This window comes from Cryptomeria japonica, chromosome 6, assembly GCF_030272615.1.
Source record: "Cryptomeria japonica chromosome 6, Sugi_1.0, whole genome shotgun sequence".
NCBI classification, from domain to species: Eukaryota; Viridiplantae; Streptophyta; class Pinopsida; order Cupressales; family Cupressaceae; genus Cryptomeria; species Cryptomeria japonica.
The window spans coordinates 14573844-14595139 of record NC_081410.1 but is presented as its reverse complement, the minus strand read 5'-3'; the positions used below and the strand labels follow the sequence as shown (position 1 = coordinate 14595139).

The window sequence follows — 21296 nt, the reverse complement described above, 5'->3', positions numbered from 1 at the left end:
CCTGAATCTCTTCACCATAAAAACTACTTCCATAAGCTCCTTCTGCTTCTCGTCCAACTCCTCTAAGGCAGATGTGAGACGGGTCTCAAGGGCTGCCCATTCTGCCACCTCCTGTGCACGCCCCGCCGTCTCTTGGGCCAATTTTGTCTTGGCATGACCCAACTCTAGGCTGGTCGCTCGGGCCCTCTGTTGTGCCAACTCCATCTCCATCGTATGTAGGCAAGTGACTAACTCCTCCTGAGCTGTGATGGCCGCCACCCGCTCTATCTCTACTGCAGAGGCACTATGTTGGGTACGCCTGAGTTGGTAGTACCCATCCCGGAAGGCTTGACTCCTGTCACATCAATGGGCGACTCCATCTCCACAATTACTCGTACCTTATTCGGGTCAGTTTTTAATCCATCTTTACAAACAATGTGGCCCAACAACTTCCCTTGTGGCACCGTAAATCTACATTTCTTCGGATTCAAGGCAAGCCTGGCCCTCTGGCATCTCTCTATACATTCCCACAGTGCTACCAAGTGAGTGTCTTCGCTACTAAAAATAGACCAGTCATCCAAGAAGGCCTTAAGGTTTCCCACAGACATTTTGTCAAAGATGTGTAGGACTATCCTCTGAAATGTTGCCAAAGCATTGCACAAACCGAATGGCATTCGGTTGTACGCATATACTCCATCCTTCACCACAAATGTGATCTTTAACTTGTCCTCCTCAGCTCTCGAAATTTGATTGTATCCAGAGAAGTCGTCTAGAAATGAGTACATTTCATGGCTAGCCACCTCCTCCAGGATGCTGTCTGTGAAAGGTATAGGGAACGGATCCTTGATGGTGACTGCGTTGAGGCACCGAAAATCCACATAGATGCGGATCTGGTTGGCCTCCTTATCCAGCGAGATCACAATCGGCGAGACCCACTCACTTGTCTCCACCCGAAATATGATGTTGGCCTCTAGCATCTGCTCAATTTCTTCGTTAACCTTGGCCGCATAGTTTTTATTTGTGCGGTACGGCCTCTTTCGTACCGGTTGGGCTCCAGGGACCAATGGTATTCGATGGACACATAGTTCGGGCGGGACTCCTTTTAGATCTTTGTAGGACCAAGCGAACACATCCTTGTATTCCATGAAAATTTTGAATGCTGCAGCCTTCAGCATCGGGCTCCAATAGTCTCCCAACCACATATTTCGAGGGGTGGCAGCATCTCCTAAGTTCGTCTCCTTCACGGTGTGGTCTTCATACTGCATTGGTTTGTCCTTTGAGAACTCGTACGCTGGAACATCATTTACTCTGGCGTCTCCCTCCTTATACTCCCTGTATTATGGTGAGAACTCATCCTTCTTGCTTGGCTTTTCTTCAATTTACAGCATGTGGCATGCAGGATGGAATACTTCATAATCTTCCATTTGCCAGTGGAATAGCCCATTCAACGAGCCTCCCTCATCCTCAGAGCAGTCTTCTAATTCCAAAATGCCTTTGTCGTTAAGCTTCCTTTTGTTCTCATCTACCCCGGAATCCCCATTGGAGTCAGAATCTGAAGAAGATGCCATTTCTTCACTCACCAACTGTGTTCCGAGGTTGATGATGAAATTTCGACCCCCCTTCTCCATGGACAGCATGTTCCGCTTCCAGTTGTGATTTACTCTGGCTTTAATCACCCAGCCTCTTCCTAAGATTGCGTCATAGCCTCTTTTCTTCAAGAGAATCACCACAAAGTCTAGAACGAAGGGCTGAGTGTCAATCGTCACCTATTGAGCCATGAGTGTCCCGATGGGTTTGATACCGTGCTAGTTGGCACCCACCAGGTTGAAAGTCGGCGGCCATAGTGTCGGCTTGCCCAATTTCCGCCACGTCTCCTCGGGGAGTACATTCACCCCGGACCCTTCGTCTATGATGGTGTCCGTGAGGATCGTACCCAATATCCCCATTTCTACCACTGCTGGGTGTCTCCCGCTGGTCACCGCCAACATGGGGTCAGTCGAGGGGTTGACCGACACCTCTGTGTGAAGTGTTGTTGTACAGATCGACACTTCTACGACATTAGTGATGGCTTCTCTTAATCTCAACATGGTGTTGAGGAGGTCTTGGAGTTTGACGGGTACCTCAGTCTGCAACACTTGTCGGAGGATGTTTTGTTCGGATTCAACCGATATACTTGTCGGGGTTTCTTGGGGCTCCTTCCTCATTTCCCACTCAATATCAACCTTGGTTGCCTGTACTCGTTCCTTCTTAGTACAGGGGTTAGGATAAGTAGCCTTCTTTGTTTGTGCTCTAGTGATGGCGAGCGTCTCCCTTTCATTGGACTTTTCAATGGCTAACAAATTTACTCTAGACTTCGGGTAACTCCCGTCGTCGTGATCTCCTGGCCCGCACCACTGACACATATGCTGAGAGGTGTCTCCTTTGGGACAATCACAGGCATAGTGTCCCCATTCATTATAGGCTAGATACTGGATCATCGGACGACCTTTTGCATCATACTGCACTCTGCGGATGCTATTGTTGTTATTCTTTCCTCCTCGTCTATTGTTTTTGTCCCCACTAGAAGATGTTGTGGTATTGGCCGATTCCTGTGGGTTAGCAGCTACTGCTGTGGAAGGTTGCTCCTGGGTCAGAAGCACTTGGGCACTTCTTGTTTTCATATTGTACGGGCACTCCTTGGTGGAGTGTCCCAGTACTTGACAAATGTCATAGAAAGCTTTCTTCGAACACGCACCCTTAGTGTGGCCTTCCTCTTTGCAATCTACGCACCATAAGTTCCCTTCATTCTTACTGCAGCTTCCCTTCATTGCTTTGAATTCTTTCATCATCCTATGCATGTCCTTTTGTAGAGCGTGAACTTTCTTGCTCAATTACTCGTCACTATTGCTCTCAGAAGAACCATCGTCACCCGATGATTATTCCTTCTTCTTCTTCGAGGTCTTGCCTTCACTCTCAAGGTCCATGGCTCGGTTATATGCGTCCTCGTACAAGGTAGGAGGGACAATCTTCATCTTCTTTCTGAGAGAGGATCTCAATCCTTCCACAAACCAACGCTTTTTCAATCCATCAACAGGTTGATTATCCATCTTTCCGAGCAATTCTTTGAGTCTCCGGTTGTATGCTCGTACTGTCTCGTTCTTCCCGTGCTTTGTGCACGAGATTTCGGTGATGATTTCATTGTCGTCCCGAAGGAGTTGAAACTTCGTCTCGAAGGCTTTCTACAACTCATCCCAAGTTCCTACCTTCATCTTGTCTGTATCGGAGTACCAGTCGATGGCTACCTCGTGTAGGGTGGCGGGGAACTACACCACCCATTCAGCCTTGTCGGTCACTCCATTGGCCGACCAAATTGTTTCACACATACGACAATGTCATATAGGGTCTTCTTTCTCGTCTCCATTGAACTTAGGCAACTTTTGCCTGCTCGCCATCACGCTCCTTGGTTGCGACCCAATCTACCCTCCGAAACTTGACCCTCCTGGAACTGATCCTCTAGACACTGAACCTCCAGGAACTGATCCTCCAGACGGTGCTCCGCTCAGATTTGGTAGGTTGGGTCCCACCAGGTTATTGTGACCACCAGGATGTGATGAGTCTGAAACGAACAGATTGCTTCTAGTATCGTGCCCTTGTGTCCTCCCGACCCCTTCGGTTGCACCAGTATCTCCCACCCCTCTGTTCTCAGTCTCGGTCCCATCTTCTCTCCTGGTCTCGGTACCTCTGAATGGCGTGTACAGCTCTACCGTACTCCCGTCACCAATCTCTTCCAACGTGAGGGAAAGGTCCCCCAACCGCTTTCTAGTGGTTTCTATTAGCACAGAAACTTGGCCCTCACCACCCGAGCCATCATTGCCATTTTCGCTTCCTTCTTCAGCAAGTTTCTTCAATCGTCGCCGACGTTCGGCTTGTTGTTCCAATCTTAGTGCCCTCGTTGTTGCTTCCTGTCCGTCTTCCTCTTGTTCCTTCGGTACACGATTTCAATCTTTGTTCAATGTTACGGGCATCAATTCCTACGTTCCGTGGACTGAAAGGTTCTTCGGCAGCCTACATCAGGGTCCTCCTCTCGTCGACTCCTTTCTTGGAATTGTTGTAAAATCTATTGTCGACGGTTCTCACGGTAGGTTTCCTCTCGACGAGTTTGTAGGGCAAGAAATGCTTGTGCCAACAGGCTAGGCAAGTTATTAATCAACCAGTTCACCGCTGGACTTATGCCAAGGGCACTCCACATGGTGCTCTCAGGAACGTCCTCCGCGGTGGGTTCCCTTCTTACGTAAGTTTCAATTGATGCTTGTTTGCAGGTGAAGTCCTTTGTCAGTACCCTCTCTCCTTCGAACAACTCCTTCGGCTCTTTCTCGGGATTGCTACTTGTCCCCGCGTTCACTGGTTGTCCCATTATCGTCATGCCATGTAGTACGCTCCCGTCATTCTAGGTTTAATTCGGCAACGGCGCCAGATGTTTTACCCCTGAGGGGTGTGTGTGCATTCAATGCATAACAATACAGGAATATAGAAAAGGTAGCAGTACACAAGGATGCAAGTGAGAAGAACTCATATGTCAGTATTCATTGATTCCACAATACCAGTACATTCAAAACATAGTACATATATATAGGTGTCGGTACAGGTTGTCCGGTGCCAACTGCCGACAACTGTCACGTAACCACCGACCCTTAACACACGTAACATTCTAATTACAATATGACATAATTACCCGACAACATTGGGCATGAAGATTGAGTAGAAAAATGATGAGGGGAAATGTAATGTCCCCTTCTCGTTGATGTCCTTCCAGTGGTCCATTAGCCTATTCCTGAGACCCGTAGGCTAGGTGGAATGAAAAAATGAGGGTCAAGCATTGATGAGGCGAGAACTTACTATTTTTAGTAAGTCGGGGGTTGGCCATTTTGGTGATACTGTCCTACTGAGCTCTCCATGCTCTGCCACTGGGCGCGAAGATCATGCTTTTCAGAGCAGTAGTTCATGACTTACTATTTTTAGTAAGTGGTAGTATGACATATTTCTATTTTTGGCAGTGGATAGGGTCCTGATCCTGCAACAGTTCAGTGGTCTTCCTGGCTCAGCTTCATCCTGGTTTTGACAATAATCAGTATTGGAGTCATAAGTGACATTATTGAATATTATTTCCTTATCCTAAGGTTTAATATTTAATTAATTTGATTTGTTTACGACTGATTTATTGGCTTTGGAAATAGTGCATAATATCTCCAAGTGCTAGGCAAATTTTATTTCTAGAAGGGGACGTCAAATTAATGGAGATATTATTTTATTTCATCTCAAGTGTTTGCTAAGTGAAAATCGTGGTCCTTGCTATTTGGCGTGAGGTTTGACTTGAGGAATGGCTCCATCCTTGGGGTCCACGTGAGATGTAATGAAATGCAAATGGGGAAAGATGAATTTGAAGCATTTGCATTTGAATTTGGTGATGCGAGGTTATAAATAAAAGCCTTGGGCTCCCATTCTTGGATCTTGAAAACTTGCATTGTTATGCTACCGGATTGGCGTCAGAACTTTGAGGCTTCGGAGTGCGGCTCCCTAGTGCTTCCCGGTTTCGTACTTGAAACATAGTACCTAGCTGTGTGCTGTAATCTACCATATTCTCAGTGTGTATCTTAGTCCTTTTTGGTGTTTGGAGCGATTTTGGAATTTGCTGGTTTGCTTGTGGGTGAAGTGCAATTTTGATCATACCTCTCTGCTGGAGTGACTGATCGTTATGGGTATTGGCTCATTCATCCTTCCTAGCATTGGCGATTTACACTGTAAGTTTGTGGCATCTTTGGTTGAGATTTGAATTTATTAGACAAAATCGAAATTCCTTAGCTAGGCGTGGGATTTTGAAGTGCATTGGGATGTGTGCCAAATTAATAAGGGAGTTATGATAGCTTGTCTTTGGTTGGTTGTCATCGTAGCTAGTCTAGTGTGGGTTTGGGACTGATTTTGGCTGTTTTGGATAAGTATTGAGAGAGTTGTAAGCATTTTGGTGATTCCTTAGGCTGCTAGTTTTGCAATTCCAGCCTGCAGATTTGATGTTAGCAGAATTTCATGTGCTTATTTGGATATTCAGCATTACTCTCTTCTCACATCATCTTTATTATTGTAAGGTTAAGTAGTAGTACTACTAACCGATTCTGATTTGTAATTCTCACCCCGCTGAAAAGTGGAAGAGGTTGGCTTGCCGCCTATTTTCAAGTAATTGTAATTCAGTCCTCCCACTGCATAAGTGGTCGAGTGATGTCTGAGTGTAATGGTCCTCCCGCTGCATAAGCGGTTGAGTTGAGATTGTTATGTAATTTCAGTCCTCCCGCTGAATTATTGCGGTTGAGTGATTCGTGCCTTTGTGTGTTTCTCTTGGCTGGTTCACCGCCAAGTTTCTTGCATTCCCGCTGGATAAGCGGAAGGGGCTGGCTTGCCGCCCAAGCATTATATTGTTTCCAGTTATTTGAAGCTAACGATCCCCTCAACACCATATGCTCTCACCTTCCCACATTGGGCACTTGGTTATCAGAAAGTGGAAGGGTTACTTTTCCAGCATGTTTCAGTTTATGCTTTCTAACCTTAACAGGTTATCTGTTTGTTGATGACTATTGTTGGCCTAAAAAACAAAAACAAAATAACTGGGATGTTACAGGAAAGAAATTCTAGATCCAAAGGCTGAAATCCAAAAGTAGACTGGCTATGCCACCTACATGGATGCATATGGAGAACCTGAAAGATGCTGACTAGGAGATGGCTCAATTCTGATTTGTTTGTTTCAATATTAATCTTTGACCAGCGTATTAATGCCTTTAGGTTTTGAAGGAATTTTATGTGTTTTTGAGTTTTTTAAAGTTTATGCCTTGGGATTTGACAATGCAGAAATGAATAACAATAACAACACATAAAGTAATAGACTGGAAATGAATTTCAGACCTCTGATTTTATTTATCAGCAAAGAACAAATGAATATAAATGATTATTTTCAACAACCCAAGCCAATAATGGCCTACCAGGAGTCCAGTGCTGGGAATAGAGGGTGACTTATTGGCCTAAACAAGTGAAATGACTAAATGAACCACCTCCAGCTGCAAACAATGACTCCTAAGAGCTTTATTCACCTACTGGATAATTATCAAAAACAATTTAGTGAAGAAATCCCCATTCCAATGCATTTCCTGAATTTCCCCCAGGAGAAACTCCAATTAGGTGTCTTCTACCCATTGATTTGCTACTGTAGCTACAGTATGAATTGTTTTCACCAAATAACTATGGGGAATCTTCTTATTTGCTGATAACAATGAAATTTGTATATAAACCCTGATGCAAAACCCCTTAATTTATTTTATTGAAACCCCAGGCTGTCCTAGGTGGTACGATTCAGCTAGGGAATGAATGGCTACTTCCATTTGCAATAAAATCTCTGAAAAAGCTTCAACAATTGCTCAGATCTGAAAATCATACTATAACCCTGCTGTAGCTGCTAACCAACTCTGAATTTTGGCCCTTATTGGCAAAATATGAACATTCTTAGCAAATCGATAGCTTAAATATGAGGGGGATTTCGTCCTCACCCAAATTTGAAGGTTTACGTCTCCAAATTCAGTTCAGACACCTACAATAGACATTGCAGACTTGCAATTGCAAAATGCTTCTAAAAAATAATAAACTCCAATACCCAAATTGTACGTACAAGGCTCTTTTATTCCTCTTAGCCCTAAATCAAACTTTTGTTGGCATCTTTTAAGATTCCAATGGAATCTTTTTTCCTTCAATTTGGACGTACAAACTTGGGGAAGCTCATAAACATAACATGGCCACTTTTAATAATTTATCTTGCCTAGGAAATCGAGCCAAGGGGGGAAAAATAAGTTAACTTTATAAAGTTACTTTTATGAAAGTTACTATTTTGGCATAAAGTAACTTACAAGTTTATAACTTATATAATGCACTTTTATAAAGTTAGTTAATAAGATTTTCTAATTATAGAAAATGTAACTCTATAATGAATTATTATAAAGTGCCTAAGATATAAAACCACCCAAGTCACAAAAATGACTAAGTATATCCCTCCTTGGTGGTAATATCATCTCCCATCCACTGATTTCACCTGCGTAGATGGCTAGCAAGTGAAACTAGGACTCTTGAGTGATCACTGGAAAAATGAGGACATTACAGAACCAGGATGTTGGTTAGAAGCTGAAAAGGATTTTAATTGCAGTCAAGAGAGAGGGAGGACAATGAGTATGCTGGAGATTAATGTCATGATCAAGGCCTATGGAATTTCAAAAGTTCAAGACAAGGCTCTGAAGTTGTTTGAGAGAATGGAGAGTCTAGAGATTTTTCCTAATAGATGCATGTACAATTCTCTTACTTAAATGGTTGTGACTTCAGATTGTTTGAAATTTTGAATGATAAAGCTTTAGAAGCTTTAGAAGTTTTAGAGTCTCTCTGTCAATTACAGACTTTGCATCCAAAAATATCTTTTTGTAATGCTATTATAAATGAATTTGGTAGTGCAGACAACATCTATGAAGCTTAATGCTATCAGATTTCCACAATCCATGCGAATATTCATTTTTTTTTTGAATTAGATTGTGTATAATTTTTTTAGCATCAATGTTTTGAATCACACTCCGTGATCTATCATCAAGATGAAAGAGAGTTCTAAGAAGATGTAAGATAGTAAGTTGCAAACATGGGACTTAACAAAAAGAGAGATGAAAGAATGGAAGGAGAGACAAAGGAGAAAGCAAGAAGAACAAAGATGATAAATGAAAATAATAAAAAACAAAAATACAATAAACACCAATAGATAATAAAATAATACCTATATGCTAACTCACTACTAAGAAATCTAAGAAGAAAAGTTAAAGAAGGCAAAATAGAGATAATTAATAAAAGAAACCATTAAATACTTCAAAACTATTAAATAAAACCATTATGAGAGAATAAGAGATACATCAATCAAAATATAAAAATAATAACTCCAGATGTATATAAACATAAATATTGCAAATAAACAAGAAAGGCCATGAATTAAAATTATATGGAGCTCCATCCTTCTTCAATTGGCTTTTCTAGTGCATTTTGAATTCGTTACATTCTATAGCTGGTCTCCATTCACCAACTGACTTCTTCAAGAGATATGCGCAATTACTCCCAACACGAAGCAAGATTGCTTCACTATCCTCCCATCCGTCATCAATGAGGCCCATGATTCACTTTTCAATATTAGAGCCCGAAACCAGCCCTCAAAGGCGCCGAAATCATGAGGCTCAAAGATCTACTATTCTATTGGGATCAAGGAGTGAGTCTAGAATAGTGTCTTCATGATGGGAAGTAGCATATTAATTGATTTTCGTACCGCCTCAATGTTGCTCTTGAGGGCCTTGACCATTTTGAAGGTTCTCCTTGCATCCTGCCCATAGTAAACCAAATCATTAATTACCTGGTTTCCTATCTTCGTTACGTTCTCGATCCATTCCCTTGTTGCTTTGGCAGTGTCTCTCACACTTTCAAATTGTGCAGTTGTCCTTTGTGCTAATGCCATAGGGGAACATATGCCTCATTAGTGTGTTGCAGTGGTTTTAGTAGATGATCCATATAGTTCTCGGCTTGCTTAGCCCAAGCCTTATACATAGCCCTCTTTGCGGTCATCCTTTCCAACTAGCTCAACATTGTCTCCACCGACTCTCTGAATTCTTCCACCTCCTACTTCTTGGTGGCCTTTCCCATTGGGATTGACATAACATTGTAATCAGCAAGTGTGATCTCGGGTGATTTGCCTTTGGGTGGAGCAACAATGTGCATTGTTCGATTCCTTTGAGCATCTTTAGTCACCTTGGAATATGTCCTTGGTTTCTTTTTCCCTTTAACCTGAGGCTCTCCTATTCAAGAGATTAGGTCTTCCAGGCTTATAGGTGGCCTCACTGTGGCTTTCTTTTAGGATCAGGCTTGTAACCATGTAGGAGGGATGGATTGTCCTAAAGTGACAACTAACTCCCTAATCTACTCTCCTGAAGTTGTAGCTGATTAACTTTCTATCCTTGGTTGATCAGTCAAGGATAAGGGCTGACTTCCCTCTGCATCCTGTTCTTTCCTTACAACTGAGTTCTCTCCAACTTCACTCAGCGACTGTTGAGGGATCTCAAGCTCCTATTCTATTTCATTTCTAGGGAGGTCTTCGTCCTCGTCCTCCTTTTTATCTTTATCCTTACCCTCATTCTTTTCAGCAGCTTTCTCATTCTCTCTATCACCTTCTTTCTCTTGCTCTTCATGTTCAACATCCTCGTTATCTTCTTCTTTGGGACAGATTTCTCCTTCTTCAATCTAATTCTCGGGCCCATCTAGATCAATTATCTGCATCCCCAACTCTTGTACATGAGGCCCTTGTTGATCCGCTGTTTCAGCGATAGTCGAATCAATTTGCTGCATGAGAGGGGTGGATTGGCGCTCTACCTCAGCCACGTCCTCTGATGTATTGATATCTTCTAGTGAAGTGACAGCAAATGGTCTCCTTACTATTAATTTCTTTCGAGCGTGAGCTTCAGGCGACTGGCTTTTGCTCTTTTCAAACCTTTTTGATGCCCTTGACCCCTTATTGGTCTTTGCCTTTTTCCTTTTCTTTTCAGGCTTCCTTTCTCCTTTTTCCACTTGTGCAGCACTTGATGCTTAGTCCTCCCTTGATGAGGGAGATTCAAGGCCTCCCATTAGGTTATAGGTGAACTGTATGCCATTACGAGTTAGCTCTTGAATACACTGATGTAGCCAGGCATCAATATGTCTCTTGGGACCTTCCATTATGATTCCCAAGTCGGTGACCGGATCCTAAGACCAGTTGATTGAAGGTGGACGATCTTTTATGGCTTCATAGGCTTGATGGTGTAAGCAATCCCCATAATCAACTAGTTGATCTAGGACTCGAGCATACTCAAAGGTCCTAATTTGATGCAAATTGAGCCTAGAGTACTCTCTCCTACGAACCTTAAAATTATCTGCGCAGCTAACCCAATAATCCTCTATGTTCATTTTATGCTTATAGTGGCGACCATAAGCTTTACGTCCTAATGTAGGATCAAAGTTCTTTTTGGAGGAATGCTCTTGTAGGCAATAAGATGTCAGCTCTTCAATAGATTGCTCAACCTGTGCAGGGGTTTTGAAGTATACGTCATTGTCCCCTATTGTCTTTGGGAATGTGACTTCGGACATTTTCTTGTCTCTAAGGACTTGCCCAGCTGCATGCGCCTGCTTGGCAACTTCTAGGAGCACCATCTTATCACTGGGGTACTCGGGGAGTCAGTAGGGAGTGTCTTCAAAGCCTGAGATTCTCAAGTAAGAGAATCGGGGAAATTGAATAAACCATGTCACATACTTCCATTTTAGTGCAATGGCATATTTGGATAACCTTTGTTGCAGTCCTTCTTGCATTGTACTAACCATGCGCATGGTGAAGGCGTCGTTCATGCTCTCATACTGGCCCATTGCATAGGCTATGTTGTTTTTCTCCCTCTGACTTATGTTGTAGAAATGTAGCTGAGGGTAGCAGTCATATATTTTTATCTGATTAGGCCCATTTCCAATGTCACCCAAGCGAATTAATCCCGACAATCTAGGATGTTGTGTGAACATATACACCATATAAGAGGACATGGTGAAGTACCTCTTCTCTGCAAGTTGAGTTAGCTGTGTATGGATGTTGTCACTGATGATTTGAGCCCAAACGAACTTGACTTTCACTACAAAGACCTCTTTTGGGTAGTAAAACATCCACTCCTCAAACATATTGGAGTGGGGGAGCCCCATGACCCGGCTTAGTAGAGTAACCACGTCTCCGTATTCCTCATTGAACTCACTCCGGTAGACTTTCTTAAGGATCCTGGTGCTAAGGGGTCTCTTTTCTTTAAACCAACCATCATTCATTTTTCCTTTGCATTTATTAGGATTCTGATCGTACACGGCTTGAGCCTCTTCCATTGTTACCACAATTGCCTCCTCATGGACTGGGATGTCAAAAGCTTCTCCAATGGCCTCAGGATTAATATCCGCCATCACTACCCCATTCACCAACACCACCCTACTATCAAGCTTGTAGTGTTTCGAGCTTTCTACCACGAGCTCATAATTATGGATGGCTTGTGGGATTCCAGTGACCTGTGCAATTCCACTCTCCACCATATTCTTTGCTCTCCAGTGGGTGTTTGCGGCATATACTCTCTTTGAATTGGTAGATATCAATATGACCAAAATCCGTATCACCCACATTCTCCCATTGGCTCTGGATCTTAGAATCCTGCGTCAACCCCTAATATTCATATTTCATTTTCTCCAACTTGTAGGGGTTCTCGGTCTTAGACATTTGGGATGACCTTGGTACTTTAGGTGCCTTAGAGGATTCAACCACCTTGGGAGGTATCTACCCTGCACACCAGGATGCGAATTACGAGGCGGTCTTTAACGCGAAAATGAGGTTAGCGGTGCCCAGCAATAGCGTTAGCAATAAAATTATCAGCATAACAATGATATAACAACATAATGGCGAAATTTTTTAAGAAGTTGTAACTTGCTGTTCCAATTTTTAGATTTGTTGCATGGTTGAGAATCTTAGTTTTGGCACAATTTTAAGTTTGAACTTCATTGGCCTTGGTGTATTTTGCAATTTTGAATTTGTTAATCTTAATGCACTCTGTATTTCAGGCTCGTTTACCAAAACGTGGGGAGGTTTCTCTGCATTTTTAGGGTCTCTTTGAGTGATGCTTTAAATTTTCAATCTCGGCTGTAAATCCCGATAGTTTCCCAGGCAGGGTTTTCAAAGTTTGATTATGGGTTTTGGTTATGTTTGCGCAGCCTAGCGTTTTGATCCTGGGTTGTTTTTCAAATGAGACTTCAGTTATCCCTAGCATTTTGGATGCGGCAGTTTAATACTATTCCAAAATCTAATACTTTTCATTTGCAAAGAATTTGGTAATAAATGCATACCTGAGAACAATTGAAATGACTTGCTTGCTGCAGATGCTTTGTCCAAAATTGCTTGACGATTTGAGTATGTCTCCTCCTAGCTAGTGCCCTTGTGGCCTTGTGAACTTACTCGGTCTAAATCCGGCGACTAGAGGGTTTATTTCGCACAACAAGATGCAATCCGTGATTTTCTTCCCTAATGCATTCTTCAGTGAAATAAAAAAAAAATCCTCAAACATATTTTGCTCATGTTCTAGGGTTTGGGAGTCTTGGCAAATGAAGAAATGAATGCAAGAATGAAAACGCTTCCCCTTTCCTTTTGAAATGCGCGAACTTTGCTTAGCCTCTAAGGGGACAAAAATCAGGGATTAGGCGGTGGGATAAAATTTCACTTCCCTCTCCAAGTGTTGCAACTTCACTTCTGATTTTGCTTTTGACGTTGCCTCCTTTCACATGCATTTTTTTGGCGATTGGGGGAAAATCGAAAAGTGCGACTTTAATGTGATCACTCTTTTTCTTTAAATTGTTTCGGGGGCTCTATTTTCTTGGTGCAAATTCGGTGATTTCAATATGAAATGCCCAAGGAGTCCTTTATAGTTTCTCTTCATCTTCCTAAGGGAAAACTTAGGCGATTTGAAGGCGAAATTTGCAAAAGGCATTCTATATTTTGAAGTAAACAATCTTTGATCGAACCCCCCTTTCTTGTGTCACTTAATGCCTAGCCAAACAAAGGAAAAATTTCGGCAAATAGAGAGAAAAAGTATTAAAAAAACGCATCCTTTGTTATGGTGCGAACTTTTCAAACCCCCACCATCTTTATCTAAGCGCTTAGCAATTTTAAAGAAAATTTTTGGTGATTCCAAGGCAATATGCGAAAAAACGCTTCATTGCTTTATGTTAAAAAGGCATAGTCGTTTAAGGGATAAATTCGGCGAAAGAAGGCAAATTTGCAAAAAAGGCGATTTGGAAGGAAAATAAAATTAAAAAAAACACTTTATGATTGAACTGCTGAAGTTTATTGTTTACTTGATTTGTTGGGCATAACTTCAGGCCCTTTTTTGGCCTTTTGAGGTTGAAATGTAAAATGTTTTTCTCACGCCTAATTTTATGATCGAAACATGTGAATTTTATTAACCCCCTCCCCCTCTCCCCCCTTTTTCATTCACTTAACTGATCATTTGGCCACTAAGGGAAAAGTTCGGTGATTCAAAGCGAATTTGTAAAAAACCGCTTTTCCTTTTTGAAGCTCACAAACCTATCAAACCCCCCTCTTCCATTTCACATTTAATTTAACATCTCGCCATTTTAAGGAAAAATTTCGGTAGATTCGGGCTAAAGTGCAAAAAGAAACACTCCTTTTTTTAAAGTTTTGATGTTTACTTTTCGCTAAATGAAGAAGAAAGTTTGGCGAATTGGCAAAGACTTTTAAAACGATGACTCTTCCCGCCTAAGCCTTTCAAATTTTTGAAACAAAACGGACTCCTCCTTCGTTGGTGTTTGGAAATTTGGTGAATGGAGATTTTGTTTGTTTTTTTGCTTACACATTCCAGTAGTTTCAATTTTGCACTATTTTGTCCTAAAATGGTCCAAACTCACTTCAATGGTCCTCTGGTTTCTTCACAAGCATTGGTTGCTTCCCTTGTCTTGGACCTTGTGAAATCATGAAATCATAGCCCGAACATCGTTTCTCCTATCTTGTGGCACCCTAGGGTCATACTCTCTCTTCCTCCAGCGTCCTACTCTGCCAGCCTAACAAAATTCCTACTCAGGGTCTCGACGAGGTGAACAACAAAAAGAGGGTCCCTGTCGACGATGGGGAGAGTGTTCAAGGCACAACAAACAGTACAAGCCAGAATTAGATCTTAGTTTTTGGCTTCCCACCACGTCTAGGTTGGCCTTTGTATTCTATCTCTCCCCCTCATGGAAAAATTGTCATTGATGAAAAAGGAATTTGTTAATGAAGATTGATGAACAAATAGTAGATGATCATATTGTCCTAAATCTGATAGATATTTTATAGTGCAATGATCATACAGTTACAGTAGATCTTCACAATGCAACAATCATTGTGTATATTTACCTTAAGTTACCGGTTCGGGCTCGGGTTCGAAGAACCCGATACGCCAGTACGGCAAAATTTTGAAAAGGGGTTTGGGTTCGTTAGTACAAAAACATGTAAATTTTATATATATATATATATATATAAAATTTGCATGTCACATAGCATCATATAAACAACAAAACAAACATAAACTTGTAATCATAGCATCATGATCATACCATAATAGCATCATATACATCAAGTTTAATATCAAAATGACAAAATATTCAAGTATCATTGTTTCAACTTTCAACAATATAAACTTAAAGTTTAATCATCAAATGGATCATCTAATTCATCCTCCTCCTCCTCCTCCTCCTCATTGACATTGACATTAGATGAGCCAATGCCACTTGCACTTGCACTATAAGTTGGCTCAATTTTCGAGTCATCAAGTGTCAATGCAAGAAGCTGAGAAGCAGAAGCATCTAAATCAGTATGCTCTGGCTCTATATCCCACATCTTTGTTTCCCCTTGTGTGTAGTCATGTTGTTTGTGTGAAAGAAGACGTAGGTTGGAATGCACATATACTAAATTCTCCGCTCTTTTTGATAGCAGCCTATTGCGCTTTACTGAGTGGATGAAAGAGTATGTGCTCCAATTTTTTTCTGAAGCAGATGAACTAGCAACCTATGAAGACAGTAAACTATAAATAAACTAAAACTTGTAAATTTAAAATTTTAATTAATTAAACTTACTTGTGATAAAACTTTTATAGCAAGAGGTTGTAAGTGTTGGAAGCATGTGCCATGGAAGTACCACCAGCTATGAGTATCCTTCTTGGATCTATGATGAAGTGCATCAACACTTAGACCATTCCCATTTGCGAATTCTATGAACTCATTTGTAACAACATCTCGCAAATCATCATCGGGATATAGTCTAAGAAATGCTGCCTTGTACCCATCAGATACTTCTAGATCTCTCCATGGTGGAATTATTCCTAGTTTATCAAGAAACTGATTGCTATAGTACTTAGGTGTCAAGGCATAGGCAAGAAGGTGCAAATGAGTGGTCATCTTATTCTACCTCTCTACAATAATTACTTCCAGTGTTTTGAAGAATTTCTCCTGAGGATCATTCTCTTTTTCATTTATAGTGGCCTTTATTTTTTCAAGCATTGAGTCAATGCCATCATAAATCTCACCTATGCAAGGCCTATCCATGTCTGTATAGCGAATCATGCTCATGATGGGCTCAGTGATACTTAGGAGATATGTAACAAGATCCCACCATTTCTCATTCAATATTCTATCCCTAATTTTTTCTGCCCTCTCAGTGCTACTTTGCTTCCATACAGTCCAATTGGCATTGATCACCATATTGCATAGTGCCACTCTTAACTTTCACAAGTCGTCTTAAGACGATTGTGTTTGGTGCAAAACGGGTCTCAGCAACTTATAACACAAATTAATGCCAAATGGTTGAAAAATAAAGCCAAACTTTAAAGAAGAATACACAATATAGCTTACACAATGATATTATGAACATTGAAAATTCAAAAAAATCAGAAAATGTAAAATTAAACTACTATTTCACTTACCCTTGAGACATGTGGTGGTTTGTGATGAACATCTGGATGTCCTCAGCCTCTGCATACACATCTCTGATCCATTTTATTTTTTGCCCAATCCTTTGTAGCATAAGATTGAGTGAATGTACCGCACAAGGTGTCCAAAAGATGTGATCATAGCGTTGCCCAACCAACAAACTAGCAGCTCTACAATTTTTTGCATTGTCCGTTATGACTTGGACAACATTGCGAGGTCCCACAGACTCAATGGCAGAGATGAGAATTTCTGCAATAAATTGGCCATCTTTTATTTGGCCCTCACAATCCATAGCTCTCAAAAACATTGCCCCTTTAGGGGACACCGCTATGACATTGATCAAGGGACGGTTTTTAGCATCTTTCCACCCATCTGAAACAATTGTTACACCTGTCTCAACCCATGAATCCCTTATGGGTTTCAATGCATCTTCAACCCTCTTCACCTCTTTCTCCAATAATGTTCCACGTACCTTCTCATAACCGGGACCCTTATACCCTCTTGGAGTCTCATTAACACTTTTTATCATTTGCTTCCAATATGGGGAGCGAACAACATTGAATGACAACCCATTTGCATAAATGCACCTTACTATATCTTCGTCAGCATTGTCTCTACTCTCATTTTGGAATGCGGTTTCTAAAGGCCCCTTTGTTCTTTTACATGTCAAGGGTGGTTCACTTTGAGGTTCATTTGTGGCAAAGAAGGGGTGGTCTTCTACTACAATACTGGGATTAGAAGGGCCTTGCATTCCCTTTGTTTTCTTTGATGCGGTTTGGTTCAATTTACGGGCTTCCCTCTCTTCTGCCGCCTCATGCTCCTTAATATATTTCATCATTGTCTCATCTGATATAGGTTTACCATTTTTTCCAGGGCATTTTTTGATGCCTCTTCCTTTTATTCCACACAAATGGCCTACCACCCGATAATATGAACTATTACATTCAATATCACATCCATGGGATTTCCAACGGAATCCCCCACCTCCTAGAAGTTGTTTTATATGACCACATATTTCCATAAGGGAGAATTTGGATCATTTCTTTGTTTTGCAATTATTTGTTCATTGCCAATGGAGGAAGATGTAGATGCCATTCTAGTTCCTATGGCAAGAAATAATATAAACATATTCAAAAACAAAAACTAAATAATGAAAAAAAATTCAAGTTTCATGTTTGACAATTTGTGAAACAAAAATAGTTGGAAGAAAATGTTTAAAAACTTACCTCTTGCTTCCAATGGAAGCTTGAAAATGTATGGAAATGATGCTACAACACTTGTTGAAGCTTCAAAAATCAGTCTTCAACTCCTCTTTGATCTTGGAAGCCAACTTTTGTTCACCCTTTCTTCAACCTGCTCTCATAAAACTTTTGTTTGCAACACAAATGAGGTGAAATGAGTCAATAAAATGTTTTAGAAGTCAATTTTAGGTTATAACTTTCACTTTTTACAAGGCGGATTTGAAAAAAAATTAAATTTGCATTATTTTTTGACTTTACGGGCCGCCCAACCGCCCGAGTTCGACTGCGATGGGGTTGAACCCACTCTGGGTTTTTCGAACCCTGGTCGAACCCAGTTCGAACCGGACCCGTACCACAGACCTGATCGGACCAGGACCCGTACCAGGGGGGCCCAGAGGCGAACCCGGTAACCTTGAGTTTAAAAGAGTTAGCAGAGAATATATTTATGAAGCTATAAACTCAGTATACTGTGTATACTGCACAAATAAATGCAGTGATAAAGTCAGTCTGATTATACAGCAATCAGATATATTGAAGGTACAGTGATCAGATATATCATGAAGATACAATAATCAGATATATTGAAGATACAGTGATCAGATATACTATGAATATACAGTAATCTTAAGAATAAATGGTACGCATTGAAGATATAGTAATCTGGGCAATTAGAAATCGTATATATTACACAGCACATCATAAACTCATACGTAGGATATAGGTAAGTGATTGCGTTAACAAAAGGCAGCGTCTCTTTAAAATGCAGATAAAGACAAAAGGTCAGAGAATAAGACAAAACGTGGGACCCAGAAAGTGAATAAGACAAAAATTAAATATTGCCAGCAATTGTAAGGCATATGATTATTAAAAGTATTAAGGTATTGTTGTACCATACAAATCAATGACAGCAAGGCTAGTAATAAGGCAATAAAAATTTAAAGAAGTCAGAGATTCCCAAAGGTGGCTGCCACATATAAGACAAACATGAGACAGTCTACTAATCATTTTTAATAGATAGCAAATACTAATGTGGAGTCCACGCATTCAATGTTAATACGTATCAAAAGATCATTTACTAAATACGTGTTGAAAGTCGTTTTTTTTATGGACTTTTAATCCATAAACATAATCGATAGTTATGAATCGGTTGGTGAAGCATAGTTAATGGTAACATATTCATAAACTTGATAACTATTAGACACAACCTTTCAGGTATGGGTAAGGTGAAAATATATAACTCTTCGTGTAAAGAAAGGATATATATTCAGATTAAGAAAAGTGTATGATGTGTGATGTGTAATAATTCTGAAATTATTTTCAGATAGACTGTGCAGATGTTGGAAAGAGAAATTATGCTGATATAGAAGATAAGGTCTTGCAGAGATCAAGGAAAATACTTGTATGAAATACAAGGCAGAATTTGTGAAGACGGAACATATATGCTAGGAAGAATCTAGAAAAGTTTATGAGGCATATGTGTGGCAACATGCTGTGATTACTATATCAGTTTAAGGGCAGTATTATTGCTCATTCCGAAGTAAAAATTTTAACCAGTTTGGTGACTGATTTTAAATCAGAAGTTTGTATTAAGGTTGGTGCCTCATTTTTAGGAAGTCGGTCCTTCATCCAGTGGAGTTGGTGCTTCAATTGAAGGGGTTGGTGCCTCTTGTAAGTTGGTGTTTACGAAGTAAGGGAGTTGGTGCTTCTTGTGGGTTGGTGTTCACAAATCAGTAAGGGAGTTGGTGCTTCCTGTGGGTTGGTGCTCAGAAATCAATCTAGGGGTTGGTGTCTTTACAAACATTGTAAAAGAAATCTATTAGTATTCATCTACTTTGGTTTTTCTTCCATTTTGGGTTTCCACAAGAAAATTGGTGTTCTTTGTGTTACTTGCATATGTTGTTGAATAAAATTTTGAAATAAAGTGAATTGTTAAAAATTATTTAATAAACTGATTCACCGCCCCCTGTGTGCCTCTTTTTGATAACCAGAAAAACAATTTCAAGCCTTATTAATGACATGCGTTTTATTCACTTGGCAACATGATATTAATAGAGAGAGATCATACTACCGAAAAATTGAACAGCAAAAATATAAACACAGAGAATAAGAACTCAATGCCATATCTTATTGATCAAATGATACATATTTATACATCAGTGAATACAAACTACGTCCTTGCAAATCTGCTAAACAGTCTGACAACTAACTGCTGAAGATTGACATCAAACTGTAGATGAAATACATATAACTTAAGAGTTTGTGCTAAACAGACTGACAAGTAACTGCTGAAGATTGACAACAAACTGTAGATGAAAGACAGATAACTAAAGAGATTAAAAACAACTTGACTACTGCTGCCAACAAACTCGAAGTGAAGGACACATACGTACTTTATGTTTTACGACTTAATCTAACATATAGCTGACTTCCAATTCAGCAGAGCAAGAAAATTATTCTAGCCTATTAACTATCTAGTTTTTATATAGCAGAGCAAGAAAATTATTCTATGCCTATTAACTATCTAGTTTTTATATTTGTTTTCCAGTGTCTGCACCTGATGTGGAAAATGTTTAGAATGATGTTTATTTTCTTCCTTCTAAATTTAAAACAGATTATTTTCATTTCCCTTTCCTATCAACTAATATTTATCCAACATTTTACAGTTCCATAAAATATGGGGTCAACTTATGAAGACTGGCTACCAGAACTCTCGTTTCGCACATCAGGTATAATGTGGAAAACTGCATTTTACTCAATTCTTTTATAAACCAATTTTTTTGATGAACAGTTGTACAATTAAAATGATTCTTACATCTGAATCGCACAAACCCAGAGGCACAGTGTAGAAGTAGCAAACTTGTTAATTGTTTATTCTTTAAATGATTCCATTTTCAGGTTGAAAGGTTCGCGTGTCTTTACACAAGCCAGGTGTCAAATTTGGCCTATTATTCTCCCGATAGATGCTATCGAACAAGTGAAGATTTTATGCCCCATGAGTTTGATGTTTTGGGATTTTGAAAATGACATGACAAAGGATTCAAAACACCAATACCATTTGCATTAATTCTATCTCTTATTAAAACTTTTTAAATACTTTTCCCAATCTGATTCAAAACGATGAAAGGTTCCAGCGATTCATTCTCAAGTTCAATGTCTTTCAATTTAGCCAATTGGTTAGTATTAATTGTTCTGTTCATGTTGGGCTGTCGTTAATGTATAAATATGTGAAGATCAATCATATTCATTGTCACTATACATCATCATATAACCACAATAAAGTAACAAGATATGGATGAAAATTATTCAAAGTTGGTGTTCAAGAGATTATAGTGTTGCATCAAGTTTAATTTTTTGAGAGTAATATAATTGATGACCTGGTGGGATTTAAAGTGTTTTTCTGATTTTACTATAATATACACTCTTTCTTCTCATGTTTCATTTCAAGTTGTAGTTGATGAGTGACAATAAGAATCTTGG

At 40.1% G+C, this 21296-nt stretch overlaps 1 protein-coding gene across 6 annotated transcripts in view; it reads left to right on the top strand.

Annotated features, from left to right (window-relative positions):
- LOC131048035 (uncharacterized) overlaps positions 1-20984 on the top strand; it is a 298163-nt gene extending 277179 nt beyond the window's left edge. For all 6 annotated transcript variants that reach the window (XM_059207094.1, XM_057981866.2, XM_057981863.2 and 3 more), the window contains 2 exons: positions 20483-20545; positions 20715-20984. In XM_059207094.1, coding sequence (XP_059063077.1) covers positions 20483-20545; positions 20715-20837 — 186 coding nt within the window. In that variant the 3' untranslated portion in view covers positions 20838-20984. The remainder of the gene's footprint in view (positions 1-20482; positions 20546-20714) is intronic.
- Positions 20985-21296: the final 312 nt, after the last annotated feature.